Source organism: Macaca thibetana, chromosome 8 (genome assembly GCF_024542745.1).
Source record: "Macaca thibetana thibetana isolate TM-01 chromosome 8, ASM2454274v1, whole genome shotgun sequence".
NCBI lineage: Eukaryota > Metazoa > Chordata > Mammalia > Primates > Cercopithecidae > Macaca > Macaca thibetana.
The window spans coordinates 70,470,673-70,487,410 of record NC_065585.1 but is presented as its reverse complement, the minus strand read 5'-3'; the positions used below and the strand labels follow the sequence as shown (position 1 = coordinate 70,487,410).

The 16,738-nt window shown below is 37.1% G+C and overlaps 1 protein-coding gene across 7 annotated transcripts in view; it reads left to right on the top strand.

The window, feature by feature from the left end:
• The window catches only part of GDAP1 (ganglioside induced differentiation associated protein 1), a 46,067-nt gene extending 32,020 nt beyond the window's left edge, over positions 1-14,047 (top strand). For all 7 annotated transcript variants that reach the window (XM_050802308.1, XM_050802310.1, XM_050802309.1 and 4 more), the window contains 4 exons: positions 7,577-7,750; positions 9,025-9,119; positions 10,085-10,199; positions 11,160-14,047. In XM_050802308.1, the coding sequence (XP_050658265.1) occupies positions 7,594-7,750; positions 9,025-9,119; positions 10,085-10,199; positions 11,160-11,542 (750 nt within the window). In that variant the 5' untranslated portion in view covers positions 7,577-7,593 and the 3' untranslated portion in view covers positions 11,543-14,047. The remainder of the gene's footprint in view (positions 1-7,576; positions 7,751-9,024; positions 9,120-10,084; positions 10,200-11,159) is intronic.
• Positions 14,048-16,738: the final 2,691 nt, after the last annotated feature.

Genomic DNA, 16,738 nt, shown 5'->3' with positions numbered 1-16,738 from the left:
GATGGTGGGCAGTGGGGCCGGGGAAGCCCAGGGAATTAGATTAGCAATGGGCTACCCCTGTTCTTAATCTAAGTGCTAGTCCCCTAGGATTGTGATTGGAGGTTTTAATTAAAGGTAGCTTTGGCCTAAACCAAAACATTTAATGAGGTACTTTCTTTTCATCTTTATTTGCTATTCCTTGTAAATTAATATGCTGGGGACTGTACTGAAAATGACGACTAGTTCATTTAAGACAATTTTTCTTAATCTTGAGCTTTTTGGAAATGGATAAGTCTGTTAATAATTTGTATTTCTTGGGAGATGTAATTATAATTGAACAAAACAAAATAATTGTGTTAATAATTCTATTTTAAATGATAAAAAACTTTAAAAAGGTATTCTAAATGGAAAATCCCATTTAAGTTTTTTGGTAGCATTGCTTGAACTGCTTCTACTATCATCATTTACCTCCTCCCTCCATTCCTTACACTGTTTTTCCTCTAAGAAATTCAGTGATATAAATTATATTTACAACATAGTAATGTTACCAATTATTAGGTTTTCTTACAATTTTCCTTAGTCTTTCTCTTTTGCTTTTAGTACAGAATCATAACAAAGCAGAAATATGTTCTGTGTCCTGCTAAGTTGTATTTAAATAACCAAACAAAGGAAATGCTAAATTCTTTTGATTACTATTTATTGAATTAGAAGAGAAGGCACTGTAGGCTGTGACAGGATGGAAATACGGAAACCACAGACTTTAATTCTGGTTGAAATATTATTGTAACTCAGCAATCAAGAGTCCTAGCTTTTAGTCTGACGCTGCCACTAACTTGTTGAATCTTTCAATCAATTGGGAAGGACGAAAAAACGATTAAGGGACCCAAAACTTATGGTAGATAGGAAGACAGCAAGAGAACAATAGTTTATATAAATCAAGGCTGTTATATAAATCAAGGTCAAGAAGAAGTTTATCTCAGAGTACTGAAGTTTTAAAAAGTGTTATCACAATTAAGATACTTTAAGAACTCATGGGGAATGAAAGACAACATAGACAAACATCCTATTGTCAAAGGCAGGGAAAAGTGAATTCTAGCAATCCTTGCTACTTACTGTATGTTCCCATTGACCAGCAGCACTGGCATCACCTGGGAGCTTGTTAGAAATGCAGAACCTTAGGCCTCTCTGCAGATCTATTAAATTAGAATCTTTGTTTTAACAAGAGCCCCAAGTGATTCATATGTACATTAACGTTTGAGAGTACTGCTATAAATTAGTGTTTAGTTAAGTAAGCACTGGTGTAAATTACCGTCTTTAAATCTGGCAGAAATCTAGAATAGATTGTGAAAAGTTGTTTGAATATGTTTAAAATTTTTGTGTATCTCAGTGAAAGGAACCAGTTTAAGTTTTACACTGCTGGAGAATGTCCCTAACACTTTTAAAAAACTGTCTGTTGCGTGCCAGGCATGGTTCTAGATGTAGTATATCTTGATTTAAGTAGAACATTTGAGATTACATTACATATACCCTTGTGGAATAAAGGAGCAAATATAGCTAGAGGATTGTAATGCACATTTGCAGATGAATAAAGTACCATATTAAAGAATATTAATTTATAGATTTCTTATACCAGATTACCTCTTCAACTGTAGACTCTCATTTTACTTATAATTGTTTTTATACTTTATTTTAAATGTTTGAATTGTACACAACTGTATGTACCATGAGGTTGGGAACAGTGTATCTTATTAAAAACTGTCCCCAATGCCTTATACAGTGACTGTTTCTTAATAGGTGCTTAATAAATATTTTGAATGATTAAAATGAGTGAATTATTGAAACAGATGTTAGCCTGGACAGGAATCCCTTGTAATGTTCTTGTAGGCTTCTGTTTTGACTTGAGCCTAACAAGTCAATGATTTGAATAAAGACATAGAAGAAGTAAGATTACGTTTGTGAATGACAGAAAAGATAGTCAAAATGATGACTAGCTTATAAAATATTTCTTATGGAAATACAACAAAATGGAAAAATAAGATAAAGTTTAACAAGACTAAATGTAAAATGAGTATGAGGAAAATGGGTATCAGGCTTTTGATTTAAAAAACCCACTGCATTCCAAAAGAATAGGGCACCTGGTTAATAGATAGTAAGTTACCAATGTTAAATGGCTAGTGTGATTTCAGGTTCTTTGAAAATTATAGATTTTATTGAGAACAGGGTGAGTTGTAACTCTCTGCATTCTGAGCTGTTTGGAATAGTTGGCATTTTGTCCAATTATGGATGTAACTTTGAGGAATGTTGATGAGATAGAGTAAGTGGGTGGATTTCATGAGGTGTGCAGTTGCCCATGGTCATGACAGGAGACTGTAAGTGTAACGATTCCTCTAAAGAACAGAATGTAGTGAACTAGTATGTCCTTCACTGTTATTTGCTATCCCCTGTTATCGATCCAGTGGGGATTATGCCAAAAATGATGACTTGCTGATCTGGAGACATTTCTCAACTTTTTTGTGTTTATAGTTACATATTTATATCCTTGTACTTTTGGGATAGTTCATTAAATAATTGGTAGTTTGATAGCTGAGGCAATCCTTTTCAAGTCATAGTCTGAAATAGTGAATATCTGTTGGATAATGGCTATGTTTGATTATTTTTTTTTATTGGAAAGCAGTCATACGGAAGAATGGTATAGACATGAATGATGTTCCTGAGGGCAAAACTTGGGTCAAATGAGAAATTTAGAAGTATTCAGTTATGGCTGCTAAACTAAGAGCTGGCCAAGAGCTGTCTCTTCATTTATTCTTTCAGTAACCATTTATTGGGTATTAATTGGGTGTAGGGTCCCGGGATACTTCAGAGATATTTTAAAGATCCGAAATCATTAGAAGCTTGCTAGTCTTCAAAGATAATGTCTTTCTATAAATTTGGTGATAATTCCAAATCTGTTCTTAACATATACATGTGCTATTACTGTCCAGTTTTATAGACTCTTTCATGTACATGATACCTCTTTCAGTCTGGGCATGTGGTGAAGAATAGTTACTTTACAGCAAGCAACTGATAAAGCTAGATGAGGTATGAGAGCAAGCAAACTAGGTAAACTGAGGAAGAATGGATGGGACAAGGTGAATGTATGCACAAATATGGATTTTTCGATCTAGCTATTGTACTCATAACCTCTTTAAATAAAATTTAACTTGGCTACTAATCAAAAATATATGAAATAACTATAAAATACTAGAACATATGTATTACTACCAAGTAACTCTGATAACGTGGAATCAAGAATAATGGATTTTTGTAATTTAATACAACAGTTCCTTGAACATGACGTTCTTGTCTTATGTCTAGGTATATAATTTATTCTTAGGAAATAGAATTTAGTTTGGAAATAAACTATTCTAGTATGATATTAAAATCACATAAATCTTATTAGGATATCTAAATTTATAGATAATATTGTCTATAAAATATATCTAAATATTACATTTGAATTTCATCAAATGTAACATTTAAAAAGAATGTTAATTCTGGTGTCACTGTTATATTAAAAATAGTTATTTAAGGAATTACCAATTAACATTTATCTTTATGTTCATCAAGAAAAGGCTCTTGTGTATAGTTGAATATAGGCCTTTTAGCACGTAGACTGAAATTGCAGATTAGCACAAAGTATGGAGAAAATATACCATATGGCATGGAAAAGAATATCAGTCTTTATTGTGTCAGTAAAAGTTGCTTTAAAGAGTAACATTTTTTTCTCTTTGTGATTTGTCCAATTTTAGCAGACAAGTGGGGGGTATTAAAATTCAGAGGCCCTCTTTCTATATTATGTGTATCTGACAATTGGAACTGTCTGATAAAGGAGTTTTTGCTTCCATTATTACAAATGTTTCTGTTAAAAGTCTTAACTATAATACCAGTTAAAAGTAGTTAAACGTAAAATTTATTGACAATAATGCTATAAATTTGTCTCAAAATCCTGGATGCATACAGTGAACTGATATAATTTGACACCAGGTCTTTTTTTTTTTCCCCTCCTCATCTGTATTTAGATTTGCTCTTTCTAGTTCCAGAGTTATGACAGTATTGAATTGTAATCAGTTTGCAATCATATCTTTTGCCTCAGGTCATAACTTAATTGTTTAACACTATTGTGTGTGTGTGTGTGTGTATGTAGATATATATTTATATATCTCTATATATTTGAGACAGTCTCGCTGTGTCTCCAGGCTGGAGTGCAGTGGCATGATCTCTGCTCACTGCAACATCTGCCTCGCAGGGTCAAGGGATTCCCCTGCCTCAGCCTCCCGAGTAGCTGGGACTACAGGCATGCACCACCACACCTGGCTAATTTTTTGTATTTTAGTAGAGATAGAGTTTCACCATGTTGGCCGGGATGGTCTCTTGATCTCCTGAGCTCGTGATCTGCCCGCCTCGGCCTCCCAAAGTGCTGGGATTGCAGGCATGAGCCACCACACCCAGCCCCTTATTATATATTTTTAATAGCCTAGTGTGTGACTAGTTGAAGGGTACAATATTGTTCAGCTGTGTTATGCATATTATATACTGATGCAATCACTATACAGTCTAAGTAAAATAAACAGCAAAGGGCTAGAGTGAGGAATGAAATATAATCTGTTTCCATTGAGCTAGTAAGGGAGACTTGAAAATTATACAAATAGACCTAGGGGAGTCTTTCTTGAAAACAAGGCATTCCTGCCTTTGCTAGGAAACATGGGTAACCAGAGTAGTGAATTTAGTAAAATAATGAAAACTTATGCCTTTAAGCCCCTAATTTCTTTTTATTTTTTTACTCTTGGGAAAAACCAAATGTAATTTTTAAAAAAAGGCTCAGAGCCATTGTTATTTTACTCAGCATTACAGGGACTTGAGAATGTACAGACCCGTTTGTCTCTATTACATGGCTGCATAATGCTTTTATTGTTTCTTTCTAATTTTATTTTTTGCTTCTTTTGGTTTCCTCTGCTGTTTATCAGATCTTTCTGCTTTGTATCTATCTGCTGGTTTATAATTTGCTGCCTAAATTTATGTGTAATATAAAACTTGTCCCCTACTCAGTTCTTCCAGAAAGTCGGGTCTTGTGCCAACTTATTTGTTCTTCCAGCTTAATACCAAGCCTGATTTCCACTATTGCAATCCCACTCCCCAGTGCTGGCACCTCCTCTCATTGCCTGCTTCTTAAAACTCCGTAATTCTCTATTCTGCCCCTGTATGCCTTATGTTGCTTTCCCACTCCTGGTTGAGGTAGATTACTGAGAAAAAAATTCTTGCTTTTAGTATTTTGATAAAGGTGCTTTACGGAAGGACTGGAAAATAAAATAGGATGGGATTGAGAGGGAAGATCTCCTCTATAATTCAAAGGAAATTCCCAGTTGTCCTTTGAAAAATTCTTTTATCAGAAGCAGCAGATACTGCTGTGCTTCGGTTTGAGGAGGAGGATGGCAGCACAGTGCCCCTGTGATACTGGACAGGGCATGGTTGACACTAACGAAGAAAGAAAGATGGGAAGATAACTTGGGTTCAGTGGGTGCTCTGACAGAGTGCTTCAGGAAATGGTTAGATAGTAACGGCACACTGAGTACAAGAAAATTATTTTCATGGATTTAAACATTTGTCCTCCTTGAAGAATTTGGGCTTGGCCTGATGGATCTTCCCCAGAAAGCAATTAGGCATTGTTTTTCCTGTTCTCATTCACTTTTCTAGGAAGGAAATGGTATGCTGTTCTGGAGAGAAGCCCCAGGGCCTGGCACCAGAAAGCAGCCAGAGCCACCAGCCATTACTTTGACCTTTTGGGAAGCGTTTGAAAATGTACTATTTATGATTATTAGCCTGAGGTTCTTGGACCCCTAAAGCATTAGTTCTTAAACTTCTTGGTCTCTACACCCCTTTGTCTTTGAGGACACGAGACAGCATTTTTTTAATGTGGATCATGGCTATCAATATTTACCATTTAGAAAGCAAAACTGAGAAAACTTAAACTATTAGCCTACTTAAGCACAATCCCACTAGCTGTCAGAGTGATAGTGTCATGTTTCCTGTAGCCTCTGGAAACTTCTACTGTATGCTTGAGAGAGACAGTAAGAGTGAAAAAGTAATTAATGTCTTAGTATTTCCATAAAAACATCTTGACTTTGTAAATCCCCCAAACGTGTTTTAGGAAAACCCAGGGATCCTCAGACCATAGTGTGAGAACTGTCGCCCTTAGGGGTTTATGAATAGAATTCAGGATATTTGAGATCTTGGATGGGGAATAATTGTAGCTCTAATATTTAAAGCAATTATTTCCTTCCATTGGCAATGTAGGCACAATCCATGGCAATATCAGGAGTGCCTGCGGCTTTGAAATCCAATGGAAATCACAGATATGTTCATGGTTAAGTTATTGCAGATATCTTAATACTTTGAAATTGTGATAGTTATTAGACCTGACATTTTTTAGGGACAGTTTGAGAGCCAGAGGGTAGGAAGATTCTGAAGGGACATAGTCCCGACCTTTGGGTTGTATCCTTCACTTTATTCTTTTTGGATAGTCTCTGAAATTAAAATCCTTTGAAGATGTTATGATGGTATAATCAAAGAGAACATTACATTAGGAATCAGATGACTGTAGTTCTAGCTCTGCTTCTAATTAGCTGTGGGATCTTGTGAGAAATTTTCAGCCCTTGTTTCACAGTATACGTGTTAACTACTGCAGCGCTTCTCCAGCTCAAGTAATCTATGTAATAACTGGAAATTTTGGAATGTATTCATTATAATTTATTAAACACCTACTACATGTCAAACATTATACTAGGCACTGGGGATTTAACAGAGAGCAGTACATGGTCCCTGCCCTCAAGGACTCTACAGTCTGGATTTTAACTAGCAAATAAGGATGTATGTAGAACCCACTTTCTAGAGATAATTGTTAGAAATTCCTGGGGAAAGTGCACCTGTGATATTTGAGCAAAGGCCTTTCCTGTTCCATATAGACTGTCATTTCACATTCACATGTGTCAGTAGGGTCACTCTTGATGTTGGTTGGCACCTAGAAAAGAGTAACCCGTGATTATCTTCCCATAATGAGTCCTCATTCAATTAACCAAACTTTGAGGGCCTTAAGTGTGTGGAGAACTGTGCTAGAGTCTGGAATGCAGGTTCCTTTCCCTGAAGACAGTCATGGGGTAAAAAGATGCAATGAATTACAGTGTGATAAGGGCTGTAATAGAGTCTGTATAATGTGTTATGGATGTATAGAAGAAGGCACATGTGAGCCAGTCAGATGTTGGCAGTTGTAGGAGGTTAGGGAATGCTTCATGGAATAAATGGCATAAATAATTGGGCCTTGAAGGCTGAGTGCAGTTTGCAAGGTGGAGAAATGAGAGAATACCAGTGTGATTATAGTTTGGGATCTTGTCTGGTGCATCAGGCCATTTCAAACTTTGAATGTCTGCGGCGAGGAGACAACGTTCTTTGAATATACAGATATGTTGAAAATGTTAATGATGAGTGGTTAGTGTTTTTGTTTTGCTTTTGAGGGTAACAACTCATTTGTAACATTTTCTTCAATATTTGTATGTGCGTATTTTAGAAAGAACACCCAGATTAATGCCTGATAAAGGAAGCATGTATTACCCACGGGTACAACATTACCGAGAGCTGCTTGACTCCTTGCCAATGGATGCCTATACACATGGCTGCATTTTACATCCTGAGTTAACTGTGGACTCCATGATCCCGGCTTATGCAACTACAAGGATTCGTAGTATGTAAACATTTTAAAGACCTGGAATTCTGTCTAACACTTTCTTTTAATTCATTCTGAGACCTAGCATGTCTCATGGTCACTAAAAGAAATTTGGGAATAGCGTTGTTGAGTTTGCTTCATGGATGTGCATGTTATGGATCGATCCATGAACCAGTCGCATTAATCTGTGCTTCACTTGCTCAGTTGGACATTTATTGTCTATAGGACCTGATTTATCAACTCTTGGCTTTTAGGACCAAGCTTGGGTAAAACTCAAAAGAGTGAATTATGGAAAAGTAAAGAATATAACATATTCTCATGAACAGATGGACTAAGAATCTGAAAAGCTGGGATCTGCCTAGGATTATGGGCAGTTGAGTTCATGTTTCTGGTCCTTAATTGTTGTTTCGTTATGTGAGCAAACTGGACTAGAGGGTGTCTAACTATTACTCTGTCTCTATGTTCAGTGATAGGAGATTTATTGGGATTGAGTTGTGACATCCAGCTTTCTGCCTTCCCCCTGTCATGAGGATAGAGTCAGTGCATGATCTGTGGAGCAGGAGGTGTGCTTTATAGCACAGATAATTGGGGATAAGAAGGGAAAAGATGGTGGCAGTGGTCACACTTTGGAAATGTTGATCAGAAACACTCAAACTCAGATCTTCTAAATCCAGAAACCATGTTTCCCCATTATATGATACTCACCTTTATTATTATTATTATTCTTTTTTTCCTTTTTGATACCCCTCCTTTTCCTCTCCTCTTCTCTCCCTTCCTTCCTTGTCACCACTTCCTTTTTCTCCCTTCTTTTCCTTTTCCTTCTCCACTGCCCTCTCTTCCTGCTTCTCTTTCCTCTTATTCCTCCTCCTCCTCTTCATAAGTACCCTTTATAGGATGTGAAACAAGAGTTTTGAGTATAATTCTATGACCTACAGTCAATATTTTTTTAAAATAAGCCTTTTTCCTCCCTTCATATAGGAGTTCATTATAGAAAGCTTGAAAGGTAGAGGAAGGCAGAGCAGCAAGCCTGCACTGAGCATTCTAAAGTGCTGGGCCTTGCTCTAAGTGCTTCCAATGAAGCTTCTCATTTAGTCTTCACCCTGCATGGCAGATACTCTTATGGTTCCATTTGAAAGATGAGGAAACTGAGGCACAGACAGGGTAAGCCCAAGGCAGAGGAGCAGGGCATGAGCCCCAGAGCTCATGCTCTTGCCATTGAGTTTCTCTGCTTCTTGTTTCTGGTGTAGAAGGGAGAAAGTAATTTTCTGTTTCCAAAATGTTTTTATTATCAGGCCAAATTGGAAACACAGAGTCTGAGCTGAAGAAACTTGCTGAAGAAAACCCAGATTTACAAGAAGCATACATTGCAAAACAGAAACGACTTAAAGTAAGTCAATCAGCTGTCCTCAGTTGACACACACTGCATGGAGTAAATGTTCTACTTTTTGTAAAGTACCGCTATTTCTAGAATATTGTCTTTTAAATATTGCAATTTACTAGTATACATGTTACCTTTGGCTTATGTTCTCCTATTAGAAAGAACTTTTTATTAGACTTGATATTCAAACTTGATGACAAGTGCTTAACAAACAGATATTGAGCATGCTAGTTGCCAAAAAAGTTATGAAATGCAAAGGAAGTTCATAACATATTCTAGAATCTGTCATTTCAGGTATTCCACCACTGGAAGTCCTCACTAGACCTACATCCCTCCATGTGTCACACTGACTCGCTTTGCCCCCTGAGGAGCATGCTTTATGGTCAGCCTTTCTTCTTCTGTTGATTCCTTCCCTGAGCCCAGCAACACATGCAAGCTTCTCTCATATTAAAAGTGTAGAAAACGGCGGCACTCCCAACCTTCCCCAACTTCCCACCTTCCTTTATCCTATCTTAGCTAAACGAGCTCCTCAGAAGAAACACCTGCACTCACAGTCACTTGACTGATTCTCCACTCACCCTTTAACTCCTTTACTCGGACTTCTTTCTCATCCCTGACCTTTCAGCTGCTCTTTCAATTACAGCTGCTGCAATTCTTTTCCTGAGTTGGGCTTGGCAGACAGCTCTTCATGTCCCTCCCATTCTTTGCCTTCTCGGGTCACCTGGCCTCATAGGAGCTGCCAGTGAGTGGTGGGTCTGCTCCTGCGGCATTTTCAGAGATGGGATATTTCCTTTCAACTTAGCTCTTTTTTTTTTTCCTGAGTTTTTCTATTTCTTCCTGTTGTCTAAAATAAACAGGCTGAACTCTGTAAGAGTTTGTATCTGCTTTGCTTTACCTAGATTTATTTTTTTTAAAGGTGTAAATAATCTGTTTTGTTTTATTTTATTTTATTTTATTTTTTGGTGGTTGATTAGTCAAAGCTACTCGATCATGACAATGTCAAGTATTTGAAGAAAATTCTTGATGAGTTGGAGAAAGTCTTGGATCAGGTTGAAACTGAATTGCAAAGAAGAAATGAAGAAACCCCAGGTAGGTTCTCATTTGTATTCTTTTTCTCTTTTCGACATCAGTATCATTCATGGGAACATTCTTAGGTCTCACCAAAAACGTTCTGTAATCTGCTTTTCATTATTGTTATTCATGGGCAATTTTAATTATGATAGCAACAATGATATTGCACCCAGAAAAAACCAGGTGTCTAATTGTAACTCACCTACATGAAGTAGTCTGCATTTACATGAAGGATTTTTCTGCATAATTTCAATTATGCTTGGGAGATTTTTACCTAACTGTTTTACAGATTTGTAATTATAGTAATTAGTTTGGTTGAATAACTTGAGTAATTGCTTGAATGTTCCCTCTAGTTTTTTCCTTAGGCAGGGAAACAGCCTCCAATCTAAAGTGTAATAAGGGGGCCAGCACATGGGCATCTGTAAACTGGCTGGTAAGCATGCACGTGCCAGTGAACTGGCTTCAAGGTTAAGACATAGGTGTATACACGTGGGCCATTTATGCTACTCTGACTAGAGTTGAAGACTGTTACCTGTCACAAAAGCTCTTCTGCTTTAAGTGACTAAGAGCAGTAGCCACTGAGTGATGTTTCAGACTCAGCTTTATGAATTTCTCTAAAGCAGAACTGTGTTTATAAACAAGAAGGAAGTGTCTTTTAACCAACTTGGAGGCTCCCATCCCCTTAGTGTCCTTTACAAAGTGATAAGCTCAAGTGGCTGCAGTCTTACATAGGGACCTGGATGGCTGACAGACGTCAAGCAAGTCTCCTTTGGCCTAGGATACATTTGCATGGACATTTTTTCTTTTTTTAAAGCATGAAATTACTCTCTGAGTGTGGCTGTCAAGAAAATAAATACATAATGGCCTTCATCTTTTGGTATACTCACACTCACTCTGAAGGCTGAGACCACTGATACCAGCTGGAGTCTGTCTGTAGAGTGCTTGCCTCTAATTCTCTATGTCCCTTTCTCTAATTAGAAGAGGGCCAGCAACCTTGGCTCTGCGGTGAATCCTTCACCCTGGCAGACGTCTCACTTGCTGTCACATTGCATCGACTGAAGTTCCTGGGGTTTGCAAGGAGAAACTGGGGAAACGGAAAGCGACCAAACTTGGAAACCTATTACGAGCGTGTCTTGAAGAGAAAAACATTTAACAAGGTTTTAGGACATGTCAACAATATATTAATCTCTGCAGTGCTGCCAACAGCATTCCGGGTGGCCAAGAAAAGGGCCCCAAAAGTTCTTGGCACGACCCTTGTGGTTGGTTTGCTTGCAGGAGTGGGATATTTTGCTTTTATGCTTTTCAGAAAGAGGCTTGGCAGCATGATATTAGCATTTAGACCCAGACCAAATTATTTCTAGGTTTGTTGGGATCTTATGGTGGCAGCTCATCCAAGCATTTAGCTAGACCTTATGATTGCCAATAGCTCTCTGAGTCTGTCTTATTGAGTAGTTAGCAGTATTTTTTCCTAAAATTCAGAAGTCATCTTTGTTACACAATACAGGGGTTCAGATAGCAATAGGACACAAAATTGCTTCATTCTACGACTGCCAGCTCCAGGCAGAGATAGGAAGGCAAAGAGATAAGGAAAAATGAGAGAATGAAGTCTGTATAGGGTAGAGCAATAGAAAGTAAACTTTGGGTGCCTCCAAAATTCATGACTGTCTGTCCCATTGGTAAACCTCACATTTAGTTACTTGTGGCCACTGCCCACACATACACTCCTGTAATTGAGAACTCTTAGGAGAGGACTAGGGAATCACTGGGGATAGTGGGCTGGAGAGAACCCCAGGCTTTATATGTATAGCATCTCATTTGACATCAGCGTTAATTTTAAATGCTTATGAATCACACACATTGCTTTAGTAAGATTAAGTGCTTATATACTTGGAAATGTGATGCTCATTGGAACACATCTGCCTAGCATTTATGTAAAAGTCTTAAGTGATATTAAGATGATTCCTTACCATTTCAGATGGTCCGCAATTTGAATTACCAAGTGGTAATGGTTCCTTACTGTTTTAGATGGTGCCTGTGAGATACCATTCCTCTGGATGGTCATGTCCAGTGGGAGGTAGAAAGGGTGGCCTCTATAGCCCTCTTCGTGCACCTAAGTGGCATTTATGTGAATGTCCCAGCTAATCACTAGCATGTCATATGGCTGGGTAGTGGGTATTTTGATGACCTGGGAGCACCAAATATGTTCATTCTTCATTTGGGGAGGCTGGTGTGTTAACACAAAAATTGTTGTCCAGATCTTTCATCTGTTTATGATACTAACAAAAACTTGTTAGAAAAGTCTAGTCTTAGCACTTGGCAGTTAATCTAGGGAAGATGAATTAAAAGGATAGATAGTGATGCATACCTGTATTCATTCATGTATGTTTAAGGGATTTGGGGAGGATACCTCAGTTCATCTGGAAGGGATAGTCCCAGTGTGTCCCATGAATAACCATGGAACTGCAGCAAATGGTTTGTGCTCAGAAAAAGTCTTTCATGGTCACAAGAAGGCACCCTGGAGCTGGCCGTGAAGGCCTTAGGAGCCATTTGTGGTGTCTGGTGGGTAGCAGGCATAGAGATGATGTGCCGAGGTCCCTGTGAACAACAGTAGCCAAAGAATGTACTAACTTTATCATTAATAGGAAAGGCGCATGCCTAGGAAGCAATGACTTTTTGGTGGTAAAATGATTCTTTAATTCTATTTTGATGGACTGTAATTCCATTTCGTGACCTAGTTATATTAGAAAACCTTGATGAACTATATGTTCCCGATTTACAAAAGATTACTAAGACCTCCAGAGTAAACTCAATCAGACAATAATTGAGTAGCAGCTTTTTAAGTAGTAACATTTTAAATTTGCACATTAGTGTGTCATCATATGGAGTGTCTGAATCTGTTGCTGGTACATACCAATCCATGTACTCATAAGAGCCATAGAACTTATTATTCATTAGTTCATAGTGTTTGAGTTCTTTATGTCACTCTGTTAGAAACAAGAACTGAGTCATGAAGAAATAAAAATTGGATTTTTATAAAAATCTCTGAAGGATATTTACCTGTGAAAAGGTTGTTAATAAAAATTAGAAGTCCATGGTTAACTTTTCCTTCAATTTATATTATTCCTGAATCATAGGGAATCTTTATAGAATGTGTTTATAATTTCCTTGTACAGTTTCTTTGGAAATACATTAAAGATAGTGGCAATTTCACATATTTCATGGATACTTGAGTTTATGCTTTTAAGGCGTTTGTTTAGGGATACAATGACCACTAGATGTCGCTGTTCATCCAGTAGACTAAGATTGGGTGTTCTTTTTGTTCACCAACTCTTCTAAAATGTTTCGAGCAAAGATAGTAATGACCTCAGTTTCTGGAATAAGGGCATCTTCATCAGATTATTCTTCTGTTTAAAAAAAAAGCTTGAGGCAAATGTGACTGATTTCTAATGCTTTGTAAGGGATTACAGTATCACACAATGTCAAGCTAGAGTTAAACACATTATTAGCTAAATAGGCACTTATATGTATTTTCTTTTTCATGATTATTGGTGACTGGTCAATGTACTCCTCAATTTCCAAAATTTGTATACATATCACAATTAGAAAAATGCCTGAGGTACTAAAGTTATGTTGGCTTTTTGTGTCTTAACACACATAAATACTATTGTTATTGCGACAGATGCCTTTTGAATCCATTTTCCATAATTGCAGATAGTTGTAAATTGCTTGCTCAATTTTTAGTAATTATTGCTGTTGACACCAGCGTTGTAGATTTTTGGTGTTGTTGAATGCAATAGAGAGACCAAGACACTATTCTGTAAGATCAATAAAAGTATTTGGAAAATAAATATGAACCCTAAAACAAAGTACTCATTTTGTAATCTTTTTTGGAAAACAGATATTTTGTTTCATTTAAAATCAAAGCATCATGTGGTAATTAAAAGGGTAAAATAAGCAGAGGTTAGGTATTCAAGATATACTTAGCTATAGGATGCCATATTTTCCTTATAACAAAATTGCTGACTCTTGCTTCATTTAAATATACACACTTAAAATGAATGGCAGCCTAAAGAGTAACATGGATCTCTCAAAAAACAAAAACAAAAACAAAAACAAATTGATCCTGCTCATTAATACAGCTCTTTTGCAGGCAGCCACCTACCATGGGAGAGCATGAAAATGATGAACACTGAGTATTTATCTTTGCAAAATAGTTTTCTTACATGTTTACTGGGTTTCAATTATTACTCATATTTATGTATATTTTTGACATAGCTAATTTTCTTTTATCGAGTATGGATTATGAATATTCAAATTACCTTCCACATTTCTAGCTTGGTAGGCTTAGCCATTCTAATCAAGTAGAAATTGAGTACTTTCATTTTACACTCAACAAAGCAAAGTAAATGCAAGTCTAATTGGCATTGTTTTCCTTGAATTTACAAACAAGACCAAAGGGAAACAATACTGAATACTTGTGGAAAGTCACCCGAATATCTAACTTCGTAGTCTGCTCAGAAAAGAAAAACAATATGGTAAAGACATGAAGGTCAAATTAATGCAATACATAAATTAGTATTCAGATATAACCATCATATTGTTTATGCCTATTGGTCCGTTTACTTGATCTCTGCTTACCCATATCAGAATGTCTTGATTTTTTAATACTCCAGAACAGTTGTTTTACTAGGTGGGGTAGTAGATTCCAAACAAAGTGAGGAAGTGTAATTTCTAGTGTGAGGATAGTAGTTTTAATTATGTAGTACATTGTGAAAATGAAGAGAGGAAATGAAAGAACTCCGTTTATGGATTAGAAAGACAGTGGATGGATGACAGCAGTATCCTTTATTGATTGCACCTAAGTTGGGGCCTGACAGGAGGGAGGAGAGATTGGCATTGGTGAGAAGGCAGTGGGGTAGAGCAGCTCTGTAGCACTTGAGACAAAACATGCCTGCGGTGGGCCTTGATATACTCTTTGATTCAAGTAGGGTCGTGTATCTATTTCATTCACATTACCTTGTCATAAAACTCCTTTGGGAAAGTTACAAGTTTTTGTCTTCAGTCTTTTACTTTATTCCTTATGCATTGATTCCTTATTTACAAAGTGCTGTCATTAAAATCCCTTAGTAGGAGAGCCAATAGTATGGGTAAAAATATAAAGATCTTAGTGAAACATAATGAAAGGGTCAGGTTTCCGTGCCAGAAACAATATTCACATCCATGTATGTAAGTTAATTTTTAACAAAGTAAAATTTCAGATGTATGGCCAGCATGTATAAGTATAGCTTTTGGTATCTTCAGATTAAACTACCTTTTGAATTTAAGAATCTGATACTCAACAAAATTACTTGTAAACATTGCCAAATACGTGTCATAAAAATATAATGAGGACAGGTTTTCAAGAGCCTACATTAAATTCAGTGCTCAAAAGAAAATGAAGGTTTGCATTATGAAAATGATATGAACTAAAAATGATTAGCTCTAAAAGCAGAAGTGGCTGCATTGTAAAAATTCTTATTGCTCTGCTCATTCCCTTGCAACGTGATGTTATAAACTTTCCCATCAAGAAATAGCATCTGCAGAGCAAGACTACACGAGGCCTATCAGAGAGCAGTTTACGAGAGATGTTAGACATCAAGCAGTGCTGAAAATCACTGGAGGTTCCTTTCAGGTAGAGAGGAGGGCCTCATTAGCACCTTGTTAATCCCCTAGTCAGGAGTAAGGACCATGGCATGGAGTAAGGCTTACCAGCATTTTTCAGTCTTGGCCCTATTGATACTCTAAACCAGATAATTCTTTGTTGTGTGGAGCTATCCTGTGTGTTGTAGGATGTTTACCAGCTTCCTTGGCCTTTACCTCCTAAATGCCTGTAGTGCCCCCCACCCCACTTGTGGCAACTCAAAATGTCTTCAGATATTGCCAAATGTCACCAGGGGAGGAAAATCATCTCCAGTTGAAGACCACAGCTCTGCACCCATCCTAAAAAAGCCTGAAACCAAGTCATGACAAGATCTGCAAGGGAGACATATTCTGGGGGTTGATTTCTGCCAAGTCAGAGGCCTAGTCAGAGGTTTTTGGGAAACATCTTGGACTTCTACGTGCCCTCCATAACAAAGCACAGGACAAGACGTACACAATTTAAAGGTGACTAGCCAGTAACTGGACTGCCTACTAGAACAAGAATCAACATGCTTCCAAAAGAAGATAACAGAATCCAGAGTCTCTATAAGGTATCACTAACAATGTCCAGGACACAGTAGAAAATTACTAGATAAGCTAAGTTACAGGACTATAGTTGAAAAAAGTAATAAATAGATATGACCTAAATGTTGGATTTAGCAAATACTTTAAAGCAGCTAACAGACAATATATATTTATATAATTAAAAGAAAATGTCTGATTGAATTGACAGAAAATCATGGGAGAGAAATTAAAACCATTAAAAGAAACCAAATGGAAATTTTAGAAAATTATGTAAGTGAAAAATTCACTGGATGGGCTTCACAGCAGATGGAAGATGGCAAAAGAAAGATAAACAGAACCTCAGGAACATGTGG